The sequence below is a fragment of the Serinus canaria genome, chromosome 2 (genome assembly GCF_022539315.1).
Source record: "Serinus canaria isolate serCan28SL12 chromosome 2, serCan2020, whole genome shotgun sequence".
NCBI classification, from domain to species: domain Eukaryota; kingdom Metazoa; phylum Chordata; class Aves; order Passeriformes; family Fringillidae; genus Serinus; species Serinus canaria.
Genome location: NC_066315.1, coordinates 70,225,787 through 70,245,377, shown reverse-complemented (window position 1 = coordinate 70,245,377; position 19,591 = coordinate 70,225,787). Strand labels below are relative to the sequence as shown.

The 19,591-nt window shown below is 40.2% G+C and overlaps 1 protein-coding gene across 2 annotated transcripts in view; it reads right to left on the bottom strand.

Annotated features, from left to right (window-relative positions):
* PIGN (phosphatidylinositol glycan anchor biosynthesis class N) overlaps nucleotides 1-19,591 on the bottom strand; it is a 102,514-nt gene that overhangs the window by 49,076 nt on the left and 33,847 nt on the right. For both annotated transcript variants that reach the window (XR_007776754.1, XM_030229110.2), the window contains exons 8-12: nucleotides 15,074-15,190; nucleotides 10,390-10,430; nucleotides 8,803-8,862; nucleotides 7,620-7,712; nucleotides 5,692-5,747 (exon numbers count right to left, since the gene is read on the bottom strand). Coding sequence is in view for 1 of the 2 variants with exons in the window: in XM_030229110.2 (XP_030084970.2) it covers nucleotides 5,692-5,747; nucleotides 7,620-7,712; nucleotides 8,803-8,862; nucleotides 10,390-10,430; nucleotides 15,074-15,190 (367 nt within the window). In the remaining variant the exon portion in view is untranslated. The remainder of the gene's footprint in view (nucleotides 1-5,691; nucleotides 5,748-7,619; nucleotides 7,713-8,802; nucleotides 8,863-10,389; nucleotides 10,431-15,073; nucleotides 15,191-19,591) is intronic.

Genomic DNA, 19,591 nt, shown 5'->3' with positions numbered 1-19,591 from the left:
GATTCACTCCTGATAACACAATGGGGACAAAGTGGAGACAGGAAAAAGCTGGCTGCCTTTCCAGGGTTCACTTGGAAGTGATAGAAGCTGCTGGTACTTCATTCTTGACCACAGGATGAAGGGGCTGAAATCTCTGCAGAGAAATCAGTGCTTCTGCTAAATAAACAGTCCTCTGAAGACACAAAGCATTCCAACTAACATGCAGGGAGAAAAATAACTATTAGAATATCCTTCCCTACTGCAATATTTTCACGCTTTCCTCTTGGCATTCAAAGCTTAATGTTTGCTCTTGCAAGCATTATCACATGTATCACAAATACCTTACATATTACCAGTTATTTCAAGAAAAGTAATTTATTTAAACAAAACAAGAATAGTATGTTTCACAGGATGTACTGACATCTTAAGGAACCCTGCCTTGCTCAATGGTGGAAAAGAAATCCCTTGCTTCACTTTGATCCAAATGTCAATTTTGTGGGAATATCTATTATTTAAGTTTTGAAAGGTCATCAGACAGAGGGGACAATGTGATACTGTATCTCCAGTCATCAGAAAAAGAAAAGAGAGGTATTTGTGCACATGGCAGTTTTTTGAAGTTTCTGTAATCTTCAAAGACACTCTACACTCTATTTTCTTTTCTGTCACTGACAAAATACGTAATGGGCAATTATGTGGAATAACTCAGCCTCTACATGATTGATACTTCCTTGCACCGAGTCCATACAAATGTTTAAGGGAGTTATGTCTCAATTCATACTAGAGGATAGAGCAAAGAAGAGTTATATTGCCATATGGTGAGAAGTACATTTTTATTTAATAAATATACACTGCACATTAAAAATGCAGAGACTGTCTACATAAATATGCAAGTTATAACTTGATTATGCACACAAAAGTAATTATTTTTATGATTAATATGTACTACTCAGACAATTAGGTTACTTTAAAAATGCAGCATAAGGTGGTATGAGATTTTTCATATATGAGAAGATAGCTCAAGTATCTTATTTAAAGTCAGGTTTCTATTTCTTGCTAAAAAAACCCCCAACCATTATCGATAAAACTTCAAGACATCCAATAAAAAAGCACAGGTAGTGGTAAGCAAGCACTGATTATACTTTAGCTGTTCATCCCCTTGGATTTTTTTCTGAAGATGGTTGGTTCTTAAACTACTGCTCCTGCCATCTTACTGTTAGGCACCAGAACCTGACCAGCTGGAAGCACAGCCATCCCTGAATGCATTGGATACACCAGGACCTATGCAAAAGGACTCCTGTGCTTTTGTGTCATTTTCACCTTAAATCTCTTGTACCTGTTGGCACAATAGAATTGCACTAATTGGTTATGAGGATTTTAGGGCAACACTGATGCACCATTTACTCACCACATCACCCTGTCCTTCTGATACTTCTAGTAGGATTACTTTCACGGGCCAGAGATGCCAACTTTGGGAATGATTTTGCAACAGTAGCATCTGGCCCCTTGGCACACTGGTCTTTGAGCTGTGCCAGCTTGGCAGTTGCCCTAAGGAGCATCAAATGGTCAGAAAACTAAGATAGTTCACTATCCTGGACATCAGTTTTCCTCTGTCAGCAGTCTTCAGATTTGTCCTCTCGCTTCCTCCAAAGCATCTGGTATCTTGGCACCTGCTTTTCTTACACATAAAGGTCAAAGCATTGTGCTTTTCTTCTCAGAATTCTGAGAAAAGCCTCCGATTTTGCTAAGCAAATGGTTTTTGAAAATATGTTTTTGAAGATGGGAAAAAAGGTAGGGAGACAAAGGAAGTGGAAAGGAAACAAATTTCAGAGAGTAACTTCTTTCATATACCCAACTAGAACTGCAGGTCAGTATTCAGTCTCAGCAAGGGATACTGCACCTCGCCTTGCAGAATCAAACACTTGGAGCTGGATTTCTGAAATGTATTCTCAACAGTTTCACAAGTAGCCTCAAGATACACTGGTACCCAGATTTGTTCCTTGAAGGCACTTTATCAAAGTAAAAATGGCATTACTGGCAGCCAGACACATCCTTATTAACAGACAGAGCTATTCCAACTCTAACCCACCTCAAGTCTGGTCAAGCAGACACTATTGAAGTTTCTATCACATAACACAATGATCAGCTCCATCCTCCTTCTCATCATTATACACCTGACAGAGGGATTTCAGACAGAGATGCAATTTACATCCAAGTAGGAAAGGGCACATATCTACTGGCCTCCTTCATTTCCTGTCCACTGTGCCAGCCACACTCCTGCTAGGGACGAGATTCCCTGTGGAAATCAGAAGCTTTATATCAATTCAATATTCTTCCTCTGTTGCCAACACTTTAAAATAGGCTTATTTTATCTATAAATATATATGTGTATACTAGCTTAATGCTTTTGGTGCAATATATTCAACACACAACTCAAACACTGGTTTTTGAGTCATTGCAGCTGAAGGTCATGAACAGTTTTCTACTCAGTAATAAAACACCTGAAAATCAAACTAGAAATCAGGATTTTTCCCTCAGAATGTCAAAACAAACATTTTTATGCTATTTCTGACTTAAAAAATTAAGTCCAGGTTAAGTTTCTGTTATTCAATTGCAATTTCTACAGAACACATTGTTTGCCAATATATCCTCTCCTCTCCCCTACTCTGAAAACTACATATTGATCAGTAATTACATCTCTAAAACCAGAATGTCGCCATCTGAAATTCTAAACTCAGATTTCTTCTGGAGCTCATTTCTACATTTCTATTATACAGACTTTATTCAACTACGCCTTTAAATCATTTAAGAAATTCAGTTCTTAGAGATATCTTTGTTCATTTTCAGGTCACCAAGTTGCTCAAATAACACAAAATCGTAATACTCACAAACAAAATGTTGAAAATTTTCTATGCAACTTCATGATTCCAAAGCACTTCAGACATGAACTACCCTTCACTAACCTCCAATAAACTATGAAGGAAAAAAGAATTATATGTTGGAGCATACACTTTCTGAGCTTCAAGTTACATATTTCAGGCACTAGAAGGATTAAAAAAAGAGTATAACTCCTTTGTACAGCTGAAGACGAACAGAGGTGGAAGAAGTTATTTGTGTCTGAATGAAAGGACAGTAGAGCAGAAACATGGCACAGAACTGTGCTCAGCTGCAGCAGCAGGTAAGGCCAACCACAGATCAGGGGTCAAACCTGCTATTAAACCTGGGCTGACAACTCCCAATAGCATATAGCTCTGCAGAAACACAACCTCCATGCAAATACCAATGACTCTGAAATTGTCAGCACAGCACACCAGGACTTCTCCTGCTCTGGACAGGAGGTAGGTGTCCCCACCTTAGCATTTTTAACTTCTCCTGAAAAAGCAATCATACCCTTCTACACCCTTCTATCTACCACCAAAAAAGGGTCCCAAAGACAGCAGAAGGGGATGCATGCCTTTTTCTCTCGTTCACATTGAAGCATAATTTGTGTGAAAAACAGATGTGGTTTGCCTCATACTAATGCATCAAATCATGCACCTGCAGCTGAAGTCCAGGCTTGTGTTCACTGCACACACATTCAGTCATCTGCATATGAAAGGGGGGATGGATCTATAGACAGGTCATGCCTAAAACTACCTTCAGTCTTCCTTTGGTTCCTGCAAGCTGGAGCACTAGGAAGTTACTTATCTATTTAAAAGTAAGTTTGCGTTCTACCACTTCATCCTAACTATTAGTAAGAGGTTGGACAAGACCCCTTGGTAGCTTCTCAGACATAAGCCAAGATTTCAAAGTCAAGGAGAGCTGGGAAGACTAATCAGAATGTGGCCAAACTATCCCCAGCACCCTGTAGGCGAGCATTTACATTAGTGTGTGACCATCCATGGTGAGTCTTTTTCTGCTTTCCTAGCATGACTAAACAGTATCATCTTGAAACAACAAAGAAAGTCTTCACCCGTCACAACATTCCTGTAAGGCATTTCACTGTGGTAGTGAATTCCAGCCTCCTCCAGGCCCACTGACCAAGTCTGGAACTAATTCTGGACCCAGCTGCATCTAAACTCCCTCTGAGAAGGAGGTTAGAATCTAAGGGGGTCTTCTCTGAATCTCACAACTCAACAGGAGGATCTCCATGACAGACCCATCCTCTATGCAGTAAATAATCAAGTATACCTTGTCACTAAATCTTGCTAACCACTGTGGCATTTACTATCAATCATTGTGAAATAGTTATCACTTCTCTCTGATGAGCGAGGCGCATCCATGACATTCACATATCCAAGGAATTATTTTGGTCTCAAATAAAAATGCTTCTTAGAACAACTGTTAATCCAAATTTTGATTCAGAAAGAACTGTAGAGTATCTAAAGAAAATAAACTTACTTTTGCAGTGGACCATACCAAAGTAACAATATGTTTATACCAAGTTTTAGTTGCATTTTCAAAGTGATAAATGTCTCTGGCATTTCCACTTAAAACAATCCAACATATCATTAAAAAAAGCAATCCATAAAGCAATTGGTAATACTTATATCCTTTAAAGATAAATATAGCATTAAGAAAAGCATATCCTATTGTATAGACTCAGTCTTATTTCTCAAGGAAAGGTAAAATTGAGAGAGCTGAGAAGTCATTTATCAAAGAGAACTGTCCATCCTTTCCATATGGGCATTTTACTTCACACAGATCAACAAATTCTTTGATAATGCAGCTGTCATTCTTATTCAGAATTTGCTCTAAAGGATTCATCATGTGCCCAAGATTAACTTGACTTCTGTCTCACAGACTGTCTTGAACCTTTCCCTTTGAAGGAGCTAGAGGTATAAAATAACACAGCAATTGTCTGTTCAGACAGACAGCAATCATCTTTAACAATAATCAAACTTCACAGAAAGCAACTCAAGTACATTTTATTGCTGCTATGATTTAAAGAACTTAATTAACATTCCTCTGTTTCCCAAAGGAAAACAGCTGCTCTTGGTGACAAGGCCTTTTTGGAGCACTCCACAAACTGCAAGCAGAACTGAACACTATCACATGCACCCATGGCAAAGCTTTCAAAAACCTTTACAGAAGAAAGGAAAAGGAAAAAAGCTTTAATTAGATAACACAGAAGGATGAGGGGAGAAGTAACTGTTCCATACACTAGAGCAGAGTTCCCAGATATACAAATTACTACTAAGACACCTTCAACAGCCCTGGAAACACTAAGACTAGGCAACACAAATGCTAAACATTGTAAGCTTCTTTTCTGGATGCAATGCATTTTATTTATTCTTCATTAGCATTTAAATCACAGAAGAAACAATTCTTAGTTTAAGTTTTAGACATATATATAAATTAACAGATTGTACTTCCTGACCCTATAGGGACTTGTATCTCCCCAAGAATGCTGAAAAAATGCCCAAAGTACAGCAAAAAAAAAAAAAAAATCAGTGCAATCTATATAGCTAGAGTGTCAAAAAAAGCTTAGACAAATAACTCTTAATGAAAAATAAAATGTAAGGAATAGATTTAAAAAACGGAAATCTATCTTAAAGTTCTGGTGAGAAGAAGCGGTTGATTGCATAGAGTTCTAGTGCAAAGTTTCATAGTCTGATAAACACTACCATCTAAGAAAGATTTAAGAGACTGAATGTGTTGCTGCAGCTCACCGAAATACCAAAGTAAGTGGTAAGACAATCAGGTAAAATATACATAGCTTTTACAGACACTTACTTGAATGGTGTGAACAGAACTGACAATGTAGTTTCCTTTTTCTGACTCATCTTAACCTGCATAAAAGACATTAAATTATTACATGCAAGTGGTAACAAGACTAAAAATTGTATCAGGAATTGAACTACAAAAGATCACAGAGGATGTCTAAGACTTTGGAAAAGGAATGAAATCACACTGTCAATATGCTGTCCATGAAACTGCATGTTATACTCCAGCATGAACAACTCCTCTGAGCTCCTGGAAACTCAGACCTGCTCTAAAGTAAATAAAATAAACCACGCTCCAGCCACTGCTTTTCTCAGGTGGCCTTCTACAGTTTGCAGGATAAAAGGAAGACATGGATAGAAGTGTTACCAGGCTTCAGTGACAACCACCCTCAACGAAACCAGCACCATTTATGCCAGACAGGCACCAGTACAGTGCAGCAAACACCGCCAAAGCAATGCTGTAAATCAATGAACCTGCACATGGACAAAAATAGAAGGTTTTGATGCCACCAGAGCCACTTTGTCCAAGGTCCTCCAAAACATCTTTAAGGCCTCCTGCAGCTGCCTGATTCAAGTCTGACTGTTGGCATAATGTACAGTCAGGAACTTCCTAAGCACACTACTTGTAAAACCTGACAGCTGGAAGTAGGAGCCCACACATTTCATCCTATCCATCCAAGGCAACATCATCTTCAGGGAGCACAAACTGTGGTCAGATCAGCCCATCACAGGAAAAGCAAAAATCCACTTGGCATGTCTAAGACAGTCTACTTCTGCTTCAGCAGAGAAAAAGGAAATTCAAAGGAAATGCAGACAGGATCACTCCAATACAATGCTAAAAACAAGCCAACAACAACAATAACCCAGCACTACAGAACAGAACAAAAGTAAGCTAAAAGGAAAGGAGAAGCAGAACTACTTTGTTTTTTAAATAATCTCCAAGATGCCAATTTAACTGAAAAATATCTGAGTCATCCTTAATTCTTAGAGCAGAGGTCTTCCAACTGCACAGGTGATAGTGGCATACTTCTAACTTCACACCCAGCCCCACCAGTTACTTCCCCTGTTAACACGCCAGCTCTCCACCATATTTTTGAAAGTGATTCTGCTGCTGACACTGCCACGCTGGTATCCACACCTTTGTGAACCTGGCATTCACAAAGGGACAGAAGATGCTGAAGGTGCTAATCTCATGTAGGTCATCTCATGCTAGTTCATTGTTCCACTATCATGACAGGAATTTCCAGACAGGATAACAGTTCTTTTGTGCCTCAGCTTCTATCTGGGGGGGATGGTTTTCTTTCAGAGTATTTCTGTGCCTTGACAAAACTGGGATTTTGGACAGTTTGTCACTCCACTGCTTAGTGAAACAGAACCTATTTTATTTGGACCACTCACATGTTCTCATAATGTAATATCCAATATTAAATGAATCAAGATAGAGGAACCAGAGATGAACACCAGCAAAGCAAAACAACAGATATAACAGCATTAGCTAAAAGTTAATTAGGCCACTAATTTAATTTCTTTAATGCACAGGAGCCTTTTACCTTTCTGATCTGTTTGTGTCCTGACCCTGATTTAAGGCCTCGTCTCCCAGCCCCCATTGCCAAGGCATTATTTCCCTTCTCTGGTACCAGCATTCCACCTACTTACTGCAGGTAGATTTACATTAATACCAATAAACATCACCATTTTTGTTAAGAGGCAAGAAAAAAGTTATTCATTCTCCTTAGAAAAAAACCAACCAAACTTCTTTATTAAAGCATTTCAAGCTTCCCTAGATAAGTCTCACAGCTATTCAATCAAATGAATGTGCATTCAATTTTAATCCTTTCAACTTGGCACACTGTGGATAGAGTAAGTCATACAATTATTTTACACATAGCCTCAACTATTATTCAAGTAAGCTGGGCTTTTTTACCATATGTTTAGTACCTTAAATTGCTCCAGAATCTGAACAGCATTGGTAAACATGCTCTCTGCTTTGTAAAGAGCACTAGTGTTCAGATACTCCAGAGGCAGAGTTCCCTGAGGAAGAAAAACACACATAATAAGTTAAAAAAAATTAAATTAAATAACAGGAATTTCTCTTAACTGAATTGCTAGCCAAACAAGCAGTAAGAACACTTCAAATTACTGCTGAAATAACTCATGTAACTCCTTTGAAAATACTCTTCTCACACAGATTTGCAACATCATAGGGATTGTTTGTAATATCTCAGCTTCTACAGGAATGCAATAACATAAATAACAGAAGTTGTTACTAAACTACATACTATAAAATAATATAAACTCAACTTCTAATCAGAAGCCTTTTTTGATACCCCTAACAGTCTTCCAGCCAATGCCTCACCTGGGCCTGACTCAATCCAGTAGTTGTGGTAGGGTAGGAAAGGGAGCAGTTCCCATGCCACCCTGTGCTGGGCAGCTTTCCTCACATAACCAGCAATGAGCGCAGGACAAGGGGACAATCCCTGGGACAGAGTCCCCAGAAGAAATATTCCAAAAAATATCCTGTAAATAGGTGTTTTATGTGTGAAACTAGTAGCATGACAGCACACTAATGAAATGCTAATTGTCAATTCAATATTTATGAGGCAATTTTTGGACTGTGTAATAATACATGAGACAAATTAAAAGAAAAAGCCATCTCACTATTCACTAAATTAGAAGCACAAGATAACATCTGAAGAAAGTACACTAGTTTAATCAAGAAATAATTGAACATTAAATTGCAGGAACTGGTTGTTTACAGGCTTAGCTTTCATGAGCAAAATCATGTGTTATTCAAACCATATTGCATTTTTACCATCCCTAAAAACCAAAGCAACAAAAAACTTTTATAAAGCTCAAGAGTGTAAAGTTGTAAATTACAAAAGGACCAGCTGCCTCTCCAATTAAAAGCCCTATACATTAAAAAAAATTAATTTTGTACTCTAAAGATACATACATAAAATTAAAACTACAAGCAGTGTAAAAGTGCTACAGTGTTCACACCCTGTAGCACTTTTACAAATCTGTAATCCTTCCCCTCACACACCTCAAGTCTTGTCCCCAGCACCTCTTCCTTTATGATGAACAGATTTTTATAACATAGAAAAACATTTGTACTTCTTACCACAGAGTTCAGGGGGAAAGGCACACCGATAAGGGAAGCCATCAGTGGTGCTATATCAGCCTGTGCAAACAGAAACATTTCCATTTTAACATAATTTCAGCCTCTAGAGATAATAAATTCAGCTTAATTTTAACATATCTGCATATGCAAAAGATAATTATGTAATATTGTCCAGTTATACATATAACTCTCTCCCTTACAGTTTTTTTCGGTTTTTAGTTTCTAGTAGTCATGGCATGATTAGATTCAAAACGTGAAGATCCACTGCTGAACAACCTTGAAAAAATAACATTTCATTTAAAAAGCAAATATAACCACCCCAGTATTTATCTGCAGGAATTCAGCACCTCCTTTACTGCACTCAGAGAGGCATATCACTTTTTATGACTATTTATATGACCAAAAGAACTAATTCCATATTTACAGTTTTAAGCAGTATATTGGATATACTGCTTTTCACAACATTCTTTATCCCATGCTTCCACAGGGCAGATTACTCACTTTCTCCCCTGCAGAGGGAGTTTGTGCAGTTTTTTAATGTCCAGTCAGCCCTCAGAAAGGCCCTTCAATCTTCACCAAGGCATCTCATAAAATAAGTTATAATTTACTTCTATTTGTGATAATAAACACTGCCTCTTACTAGGTTTATATTTTCCTTTAATATAAAACTACACACCAAAATTCTTTGTTTCTCCAGCATAAGTCTGAAAAAACTACACTGAAACCACAGGCACTGCTCCAGCCTCAGATCTACTGGGCAGACTCCAAACCATTATTTGTGGAGAACAATACACTCGGAGTGTAGTGATAATTAGAAGTCTCATTTGCTATTTTTACCCCTAGTCCCACATGTACTACAAAACAAAAGCTGTGTCTTTGGGAACTCCATTATCCAGGGCAAAGTAATACTCAAGACTCTTCTTTACAGTCTCAAAACAACATTGCCATAACTCCTACCAACCCTGAGAGGAAAACTAATATTTTTTTGTAGTTTTTTATTAAGGCTTTGCTGAAAGTAGTTGATCCAGAACACTCCCAATTTCAACCTTCTAGCATGAGATTATTTCCCTTGTTTGAGTAGGTTTGGAGTCTGTTATTCATATATTGATTTTTGTAGTATGATGAAGCACCACAGTTTAAAAAAGCTTGACTGATTAAGGATCAATGGAAAAGTTGTTCACATTCTTTTCTTTTCTTCCTTGACTAATTGTCTAAATTGCAAAATATTTGGGCCACAATCACAGATGAAAAAAACCTACAGTTTACCACTATAGCAAGGAATGTGTTTGATTTTGTGACAGCAGCTTGGGGGACCTGGTATATTGTACTGCACTCTTCCTACAGCTGTGTGGGATCACTTAAATAAATGGTTCAATAATGCATCTTCAGGAGAAGTTGTGTGTGCAGCTGTCATGTGTCAACAAGCAATTTAAACTTATCCTCATTATGTTATTGTAGTTCCTATTTCTAGGGAAATGGTACATTGGTGTGATCATTCACTCAAATTAAGTAAATTACTTTACATCACACAAAACTCATCATTTAAGGGGAAAACTTATGAACTATTAAATTAGGTGTGTTTGATACCTGATTGACATCAAGCCTCTTCAAGTTCTCCAGTTTCCATTCTGCAAGAAATAACAGAGCACCTGAACAGCTAATCTACACAGATTTGAAAGGACAGTTCAAGTTCAGTTGATATTTACTATCTTGTTGCCATTTTCTGTAAAGCGTTGGTACTAAAGAAAATTATGATTTTACATTAGGACGCTAGCTCAAGAAGGGTTACAGATGGAACTCAACAGGCAGAAACAACAAAATGCATTCATTTCAATTCACATTTTCTTTTATACAGCAGGATAAATTGCTGCCTGCAATTGTGACCTAGATCAGTAGAAGAAAGTCCAAGGCTTTTATTTTTTTCAGCACAGTGATGTATTACCTCCTGTGCCAACAAAAAGAATCAAACTCTGATTTAGGAGATTATAGCATCTCTTCAATAGTTTGTAAAAAAGGCTAACCCAAGGTCCTAAATGCACTGGTACAGTGTAGTACAAACATTAGATCCTAAAGCTTTGGCACATCATACAAAAACCTGGTTGAAAATTATATTTTCCTGCTCTATGCTGGCCTCTAAGGAAATAAAGAGAAAATTGCCTATTTTCTTTGGGGGTGGAGAGTTACTTAAAAACAGAGTTCAGCAAGATTTGTTTTTGGTTTTTTTTCTTTCATACATCTACAATATTGCATACACCAAACTTATTTTCAGCAATTAGTTCATACCACTGCTACCTTGGGGAGTCTGAGTACAGGTCCACTGTTATTTGGTCCCACAAGCACCCTGAAGAGCAGACTTGTACTCTAACAGTAGTGAGACAGCTAAGGGGAGTTCCCATGGCAACACAGGGGCAGTATTAGCAGCATTAATCATAAACTCTGTTGAACTCACACCAAAAGGTACAGGTTTGCTTCCTTTTGCTTCCCAGAAAAGAAAATGGATTGATATTTCTAGAAACAGACTCTTACCCATATTTCTATTATATAAATGAATTGCCTGTTTTCCCTTTAAATTCAATTTTCCAAAGAAAAACATTGGAAAAATGTCTATGCGCACACAAAATTGCCTAAGGTAGGAAGAAACTGTATCTCTCCTAGAGAAAACATCTCTTTTTGTCAGAATTTTTTTTATCTCCGTGTGCCCTACTCAGATATTCCAAAATGAAGAAGTGAAGACATCTGCTTGGGACCAAGAGCCACAGGACACGGAGCCCAGGAACTCCTAAGGACTGGGACACACCTATGGACTGGCCAGTCCAGGCTGTACTCCCAGGAGTGAGGCATCTTGGCTGTGCATGCTGCCCACACTGGTTTATGATTCCAGCTCAGTGTCGAGGTTTCCTGTACAGTGCTCAGCAGTTTTCCACCTGCTTTACAGAGGGGTTTTTTGCCTTTATCCTGCCCTGCTTTTACTGCAGCCCACTGGGCTGTCAGATGCAAACAGTCCAGGGAAACGAGCAGGGAAGTGCCAGTTCAAAAAGAGGCTGAGGGCACATGAAGCAAAGAAAATCTCACATAAAACCTCACAGAAGCCAAACTAGTGGAGGGTACACTGAGCTCCCTCAGCTGTGCCAAAGCAGGCTGAGCCCCCTACAAAGCAGGCTTATAGCAAGAACCCCACATCCTGATGCTGCAGGAGGTTGTGCCTTCACTCACAAGCTCCTCTGGGCTTGTGCCCCAGGGCCAGCCATCAGCCCCTGAGCAGCTAGAGAGCAGCTCTGTATTCTCTTTCCTCTGAAGAAGGGTCAAACCAGTGGCCAAATGGGTAATACCACACATCACCCACAGGATGCAAGGCTGCCGTAACAAATGTTTCCAAGAGGATTGCATGAGGAGGCCTGAGGGAAGGCAGAGCACAGGTGACAAAACTGATGAGGAGAAGGCTGCCAACCCAGAGGAGATTCTGTGCCCTTCTGGCCATCCAAGGAACATATTCATCTCTCTGTGACAAAATGGACAGGCTAAGTCCTGCCTGTTGGCACTGCCTTTGGGTGGTAGGAACCCTCCATTGCAACAATGAGAACATAGATAATTCACTGAGCTGCCTACAGCCTGCTTGCACGGAACAGAGCATAAGAAGTTTGTCAGCTTTAGAAATGTTCTGTCAATATTTCCATAAACACGTGGAGAAATTAGAAAGGATTGTCAATAGATGAAAGAACTTGAACATTGGAGCATGCAACTAGAAATGTAAGCCTGACACCTGCATACATCAGTGACACAGCAGTCTTGAAAACACTCTCCTCCCCTGCACACAGTCACAGCTGCAGCTGTATGGAGCAGGAAAGACAGAGTCAAAGAACATTTCAAGAGAACTCTTTTAAACAGCTTTTCTTTTATATGTTACCTTCGTGAAAATATCTGGGATTGTAACAATGGAGTAGCTGAGCTGTATTGACCTGTGCAAGTGCCAAGTTCCATTTCAACAATTTTCTCTTTTCTTCTAAGCTATGTAACGTATTAGAAGCTCTGATGTACTACCATAGAGAGAACAGTCCCTTTTTAAGACAATACTTATTACTCAAACAGAAATTCAAACTCTCAAGATTCTCAGAGTGTCTCAGATCTCCAATAGAGATCATGCTTGGCCATTAAGAATCTGTAAGGTCTAAACAAAGGAACAACATGCTTGACAGATGCAAAGCTAGTCAAAAATGAATTGAGGAGTTTCTTATGTTTGCTTTGGTGTGCTTGGTTTTTTGTGTGGTTATTTGGTTTGCTAGTTTTTTTAACCATCAGAAGGCAAATATGAAGCAAGCACAGCAGGCTGCAGACAAATGTCATCCTCTAAGTAAATACACATTGCCCAACAGATGAGAGCCATATAGCTTTCCCTATTGTGCACCTGGGAGTCAGCTCAAGGCTCATCTTTTTTGAAATCTCTCACATCATTTTCATCATGACTTGAAGTCAAATGCTGAGGTTTGCACTAAAGCTGCTGAGAATCAAGGAAACTGAAAGATGTAAAATTCAGCTATTACAGATCAACCCTTAGATATCAAATGTCCTTAAAAGCCTAGCAGATCAGCCATCACTGGCACCAAAATCAGTTGTTTTATTCTGTTTTCTCTTTTTTCCCTACAACTCATTCTCAATTTTATTACAGATGTCATCATTTTAGAGCAGCAGTTAGGCACAAAAAGTGAAATGTTAGCACTGTTGTGGTGCGCATCCATTTTCCAGTTGTGTTATATTCCCTGTTTGTATTGTTCTCCCCATTTTGTAATGTTCCCCCGAGTTGTAAACCTAAACCTATTTTGATGGTTCAGTCCTGGTTTCCCCCTCTCCCTGAAATGGTTCCCTCCTAGTCTGGGCACACTGCCAAGCGCTTGTCTCCACCCCCATTTCCACAGTTACCAACCCTCTTGTTGCTTTTCCCCTCCTCCTGAGCCGTGTCCATCTCCCAGGGCCCTGCCCATTTCTCCAGAAACCTCTCCCTTCCTCACAAGGTGATTGGGCAGGTGCTCCGGGCCCCTCCCTAGCTCTTATATCATTAGTTCTCGCCCGTGTCAGTTATGTCCAATTCCCCTCCTCGGTTTCCCCCATTGGTTCTTGTACCTATGTTCCACCCCCTTTATATACTGCTGTTACTCTTTGTTCTCAGCCTTTTCCCGCCTGGATCCCCTGGAGACAATAAAATTCTGGACTGCACCAGGTGAGTTAAGACCCTCTTTTCTCTCAAGCTTCTCCCCTTTTGCCGCTCCTCTCGATATTGCTGCCCTGTCGAAGGCGCTGCCCAGACGCCCCGGCACATCAGGGTAGTGCCCCCCGCTGCTAGCGGCTGCTGTGCTCCCAGCTAGCCGGCGTCACCTCCCCCCACTCTCAGGGGAGTAGAGTGCACTCGATGCAGCAGCGCGGCAAGCACTATTTCTGAAATGACCTAAGCTGTTACCAAATACCTTCTCAAGAGCAGGGCGGAGTTAAAACCTCGGGGCTGAAGTAATTTTTGCCTGTTTTCTCTAATGTACCTTGACAAACAATCCAATAAAATAGGAAGTCATTACCTCATTGATCATGAGCAACAACCCAGAACTGAAGACATCTTAAGAAACAGAGCAGGCCACAAGAATGGGGCACATGAAAGAGGAACAGCTTGAATAATTTAATCATGTGGTCAAGACTCTCTAACCCCACTGATATTTCAGTAAGACAGCATTTATTGCATTATGTATGTGAAATAATAAAAACTCACCCCTTTAAAAAAAGTTTACTCTTAAATTAGAAAAGGGAAAAATAACAGTGAAGAATTACAGTTTTTCATTACAAAAAGCCGTTTACATTTGCACAACAGCTGCAAGGATGCAAATGAGACAAGACAGCCCCTAGAATGTTCACAGGGTTGCGCTGTGAAGTTAGAAAGGAGTCTTTGAACTTGTCAACTTATGTTTCTGTTCTAATACTTTCAACATCTGGGAGTTAAAAATTAAGTCTCCTTCATTCTCTAAGGAATGAAGTTTTAGGAGCATGAATGTCCTGTCAACAAAGAGAGAAAGTCTTCAATTCTATGATTAGAAAAGAAAACGAACTGATTTTATCTACCCAATTTTGCAGTAGCTTCCTTAGGCATACCCTGCCACCTTTTCCTTACACATCACACAAAGCAAATCACATTTACTGAAATAGAACAGAGGTTAGTGAAGCTCAACAGATGTAATGGTTAAAAACACCTCTGTTTCCACCAGAACCCTTCACTTAAGTCTTATATTTTACCTACCTTTCAAAAAATTGTCTTCAAAGACCTGGCTTGTAACTTTCTGTGGATAATTTACCCCAGCACCCCAAACAATTAGTGGTGTTAAAGTTTCTGAGGGATGACCAGCTCCATGGGATCCTAAAATACACCAAACAAGAAAACCAGAAACTTTACGACATGTGCTATAAAAACAAACAAAATCTACATGCAATAAAAATATGCACACATATACTAAGTTCTTGATACAGACATACTAAAAGCCTGTTACAGACAACCTATTCCAGCTTCATAGCTTATTTTTATGTCACTAAGGGCTAAATTCAAGTTCTAAGTTGGGGAAATCAGTATCAAGACCAAATAGATAGAAATTTTTATATTAAAATCCCAAAATTTTTAACATACAGAAAATAAAGCCATAATATTTTTAAAGCCTCAACACATGGAGGAGTTACCAGCTAAAAACATGCATATGTACTTATCCTAAGCATTTCAGTGAAACCAAGAATGCCTGATTTCAGTAATATTAGGCATATGTGAAAAAAAAAAATCATATAGAACTTATCTCTGAATAAGAATTAGACTTCCAGTTCAAAACCAAGAAGCAATAGGCATTGCAACTGTCATCCTTCCAACAGTGAGAGAGGTTAATTTTGAAGGTTTTAAAGTCTAGTAGCACATTCCTTAAAAATTGATAAAACATTAATTTCTTCCCTGGGGAAACAGATTCCCTTCAGCTTAACACATCAGCCACCAAAAGAAGGAAGGTAGAAAACTATGACATCTCAGCAGCAGTTGTACTAAAGCAGGAGCTACACAAGCTTGAAAGAAATGCTGGTCATTGAACCTGGTGGGTGAGGTACCAGAGCAGTGAGATAACCCAGCCTCAAAGGGAAGGACTTCGCAATAAAAACCCTGTGTGGGTCCCAGCACGGTCTACAAGATTACACATTTTCCTTATATTTGCACAGACACATGCTTTTCCCTGTCTATAAATATAAATTTTAATAAATACAAAGAACAGACAAAGCACACTGTTGTGCAAACTCAAAGCTATTCCCAACATCATACCTAATTCTGTCCTTAAAGCAATCACTGTGGCACAGTTGAAGAGCCAACTTTGCTTACTTTAAACAGCCCAAAGCTTAAGAACACACTGGTCTGGGAATTAGACTTCTGATGTTTCTTGGTGGGCACTCTCTGGGCTCAAAAAACAGCAACAATCACTGTTCTTGGAAGAACCTGGGAAAATGAGCTGATGGAGAAAGCACTTCCTCTATCTTCCACAGACCAGGGATTATTTCTTATATCAGTTATAGTCTTATTACTGCAGGAGGAGAATTTAGCCAAGCCACCAGCTCCATCAACATTTCAGTGAGATTCTGCCTCTATGAATACTTTAAGACAGAGCTGAGAGAGGCAGCTGTACCCACTCCTTCCCTGCTATAAGGAATTGTTTCAGTTCTGATCTGAATAACAAGAGGGGAAGAAAAATAATTCTTTTCAGCTAGGTCAGTTCCAGGTTCCACCTCCAGCACTCTCCAAATAGACCTTTTCAGGGAAAAGGGGGGAATGCTGTCATCTTATTGCAGGGGTTCCATATGTTGTCTCCTATCGCAAGACTTTCATACCTTCTTGGTGTTTCTCACACGCTGCTCCTCCGAGCACTGATTCTTTTTTCTTCACAAAAGAGCCAACTGACTCCAGATCCCCTCTCAAGCAGCCAAACCACTCTTTTATAGCACTCTTCTTCTCACTGGTTACAGCTGTGGCCTGCTAAAGTTAGGCCTGTTCCTTATCTTTGATAATTGGCCCAGCTGCAACTCCTTAGGGGTAAGATTAATTTCTACACTATCTTTATTTTCATATATTCTATCCCCCTACACTTCACCCTTTTTCTAATGAAGGAGTTGCAGCGTTTCTAGAAGGACATATTCAAATAACATAACATTATGACACATTCATATATTTCATTTAGAGCTAATAGCTATACAAATGTTCAGACACCATATTGCAGTACAAATATATATGGATTTTAAAGTGTTGGTTCAGTTCTGCAGCTTTTTTCAGTTTACAAAGGACTTATCTGCAAAATCTTTTATATTCATGCTTAACAGACATTAAGAGCTGCATTTGATATGCTCCACTAATCAATAAATACATTGTACAAAATAATAGAACTATTCTTTTTCCAGTTCTTACAGTTGCCTTGCTAAATTCTCCCCTTCTTACTTTTCCTCATGCAGTTCTCTACCCAGATCACCATGGGATCGCATTGCTTAATGTATAAGTCTTCTTTCCTGAATCACCACAGGATCACATGGGTTGATACTTAAAACATTTTCTCCAAATCACCACTGGATCACGTTTAATAATGAAGTCCTTTTTCCTGAATCAACGGGGTCATATCGTTTAGTATTTGAGTCCTTTTTCCCCAATCACATTGGGGTCTTCAACTGTTGTCACCTGTCGTGGTTTGAAAGGAAATGAAGTTTTTTGTGATGGTGTGGGCAATCCAATCAGTGTTCAGATTTAATATTGGCACCTGGTTTGTCCACTGAGGGCAGGATACGCCTCTGAGAACACAGGGGTTAAAAGCTGTGATCTCCCAGGGGAACTTCCTCTTGGAGTCCCGCTGGAGAGTGAGCAGACCCCCCCCTGCCCAGATCTGGCTGGGCAGGGGGGGGAGGGGAGCCATGTGGCCGGAGAGAGAGGTAGGCCAGGCCTGGGCCCAAGGGTGGAGGAGAACATTGCAAGGGCTTCGGGCAGCCATCCTCCATTCCCCCCCCCGCCGGAGAGGGAGAGAGAGAGACAGAGCCGGTGCCTGTGATCGTGGCCCGGCGTGAAGGAGAAGGGGGGGTGCCCAGCAGGGCAGCCAGGCGTGGGAGTTGACGAAGTAAACCGGCAGAGAGCCTGGGACTTTTAACCCCTCCAAGGAAGATGAGAACCTTGCAAACGCTGAGTCTTCCTGAAGTTGATGAGATTGAGAAGATGTTGAGATTGAGAAGATGTTGAGGAAAATTCTAGGTGGGAGGAGATGATGAAGTGGCTTTGGGCTGGACTTTTCTTGTGTAGCCACAGCAGAACCACGGGTGTTTCTGTGCCACAGAGACTGCGTTCTAGGGGGAGGCGATGGCTCAGAGCCAAGAGAGTGCAGTGATGTGGAGGAGTGAACAGAGACGACGGGTGAGGAGGGTGTGGTGGTGCCCTCCACTTCGAAGAAGAGAAGAAGAAGAAGACGATCTCTGTTCAAGAGACCCCTCGGCCCCAGGGGGTGAAATTTGGGGGGGACAAGTGTCCCAGAAGGAGAAGGACTGTGCTCCCTTTGGAACTGGTCAAAGTATCCTTAAAATGAAAAACCCCAGAAGCAGCTCTGATCCATGTGCAGTGGTGAGAGCACTGGACATGGAAGGCGTGTGGCGCAAGAGGGACTTCTCTCTCCTCAAGAGACTGAGAATCGACTGTCTGAAGGGTGGCAATGAAATTGGAAATTTGGTGGGGGGAGGAGGAAGAATTTTGGAAGGTTTTCATCTTATGTTCTATTGTGTTTTGTGTGTCTTCCTTTGTAGTTGTAGGTTAATAAATGCTTTTCTTTCCTTTTAACCTTAAGTTGGAGCCTGCTTTGCTCTGTCTCTGATCATATCTCACAGTAGGTGCCAGGGAAGTAGGTGTTCTCGTGGGGGCACTGGTATTGTGCCAGGCTTAAACCATGACACATCTTATTGCAGGAGTTCCATACTGTTGTCTCCTATCACAAAACTTTCATACCTTCTTAGTGTTTGTTATAGGCTGCTCCTCCGACCACTGACTCTTTCTTCACAAAGGAGCCAACTGACTCCAGATCCCCTCTCAACCACCCAATACATTCTTTTATAGCACTCTTCTTCTCACTGGTTATAGCTGTGGCCTGGTAAAGTCAGGCCTGTTCCTAATCTTTGATAATTGGCCCAGCTGCCACTCCTTAAGGGTAAGATTACTTTCTACACTACCTTTATTTTCATATATTCTATCCCCCTACAGGGAGAAAAGGGTGCTGTTAGTTTAGTTGTCTGTTCCATAGACCAGCACACCACACAGGTACTTGTGCCAGAATGGTAGCAGGAACAAGAGACCAAGCTGAAGGGTGGGTATGGAATGCCCTGCGTTGGTGGTCAGCAGTTCCATCTGACATCAATTTAAAGCAAAATCATGGGGTCAGACTGAGAAAGCAAGGGATATCATTGGCTTTTGCCAGCAACCACAATGTCTTTGATCATGTCTCATTCAGATCATATTCTTTTCCTTAATAGGCCCCCCCATCCTTCCAGTGTTTCATTTGTTTTAAAACTAGTTCACATCCCATTCTGCAAATAACCACTGAAAGGCTCCAGTATGGCCTGATACTACCAACCAGCTCAAGTTAAAACTCCTGAACTAGCCTTCAGACAGCTCACAATGGGCCTGAACAGAAACTCTTGGTTTGCTCTTGAAATCACTGAAGCCAACTTCAAAGTTATTAAACTTCTGGCACAAGATCAAGCTTCTCCTTCAAGACAGAAAGAG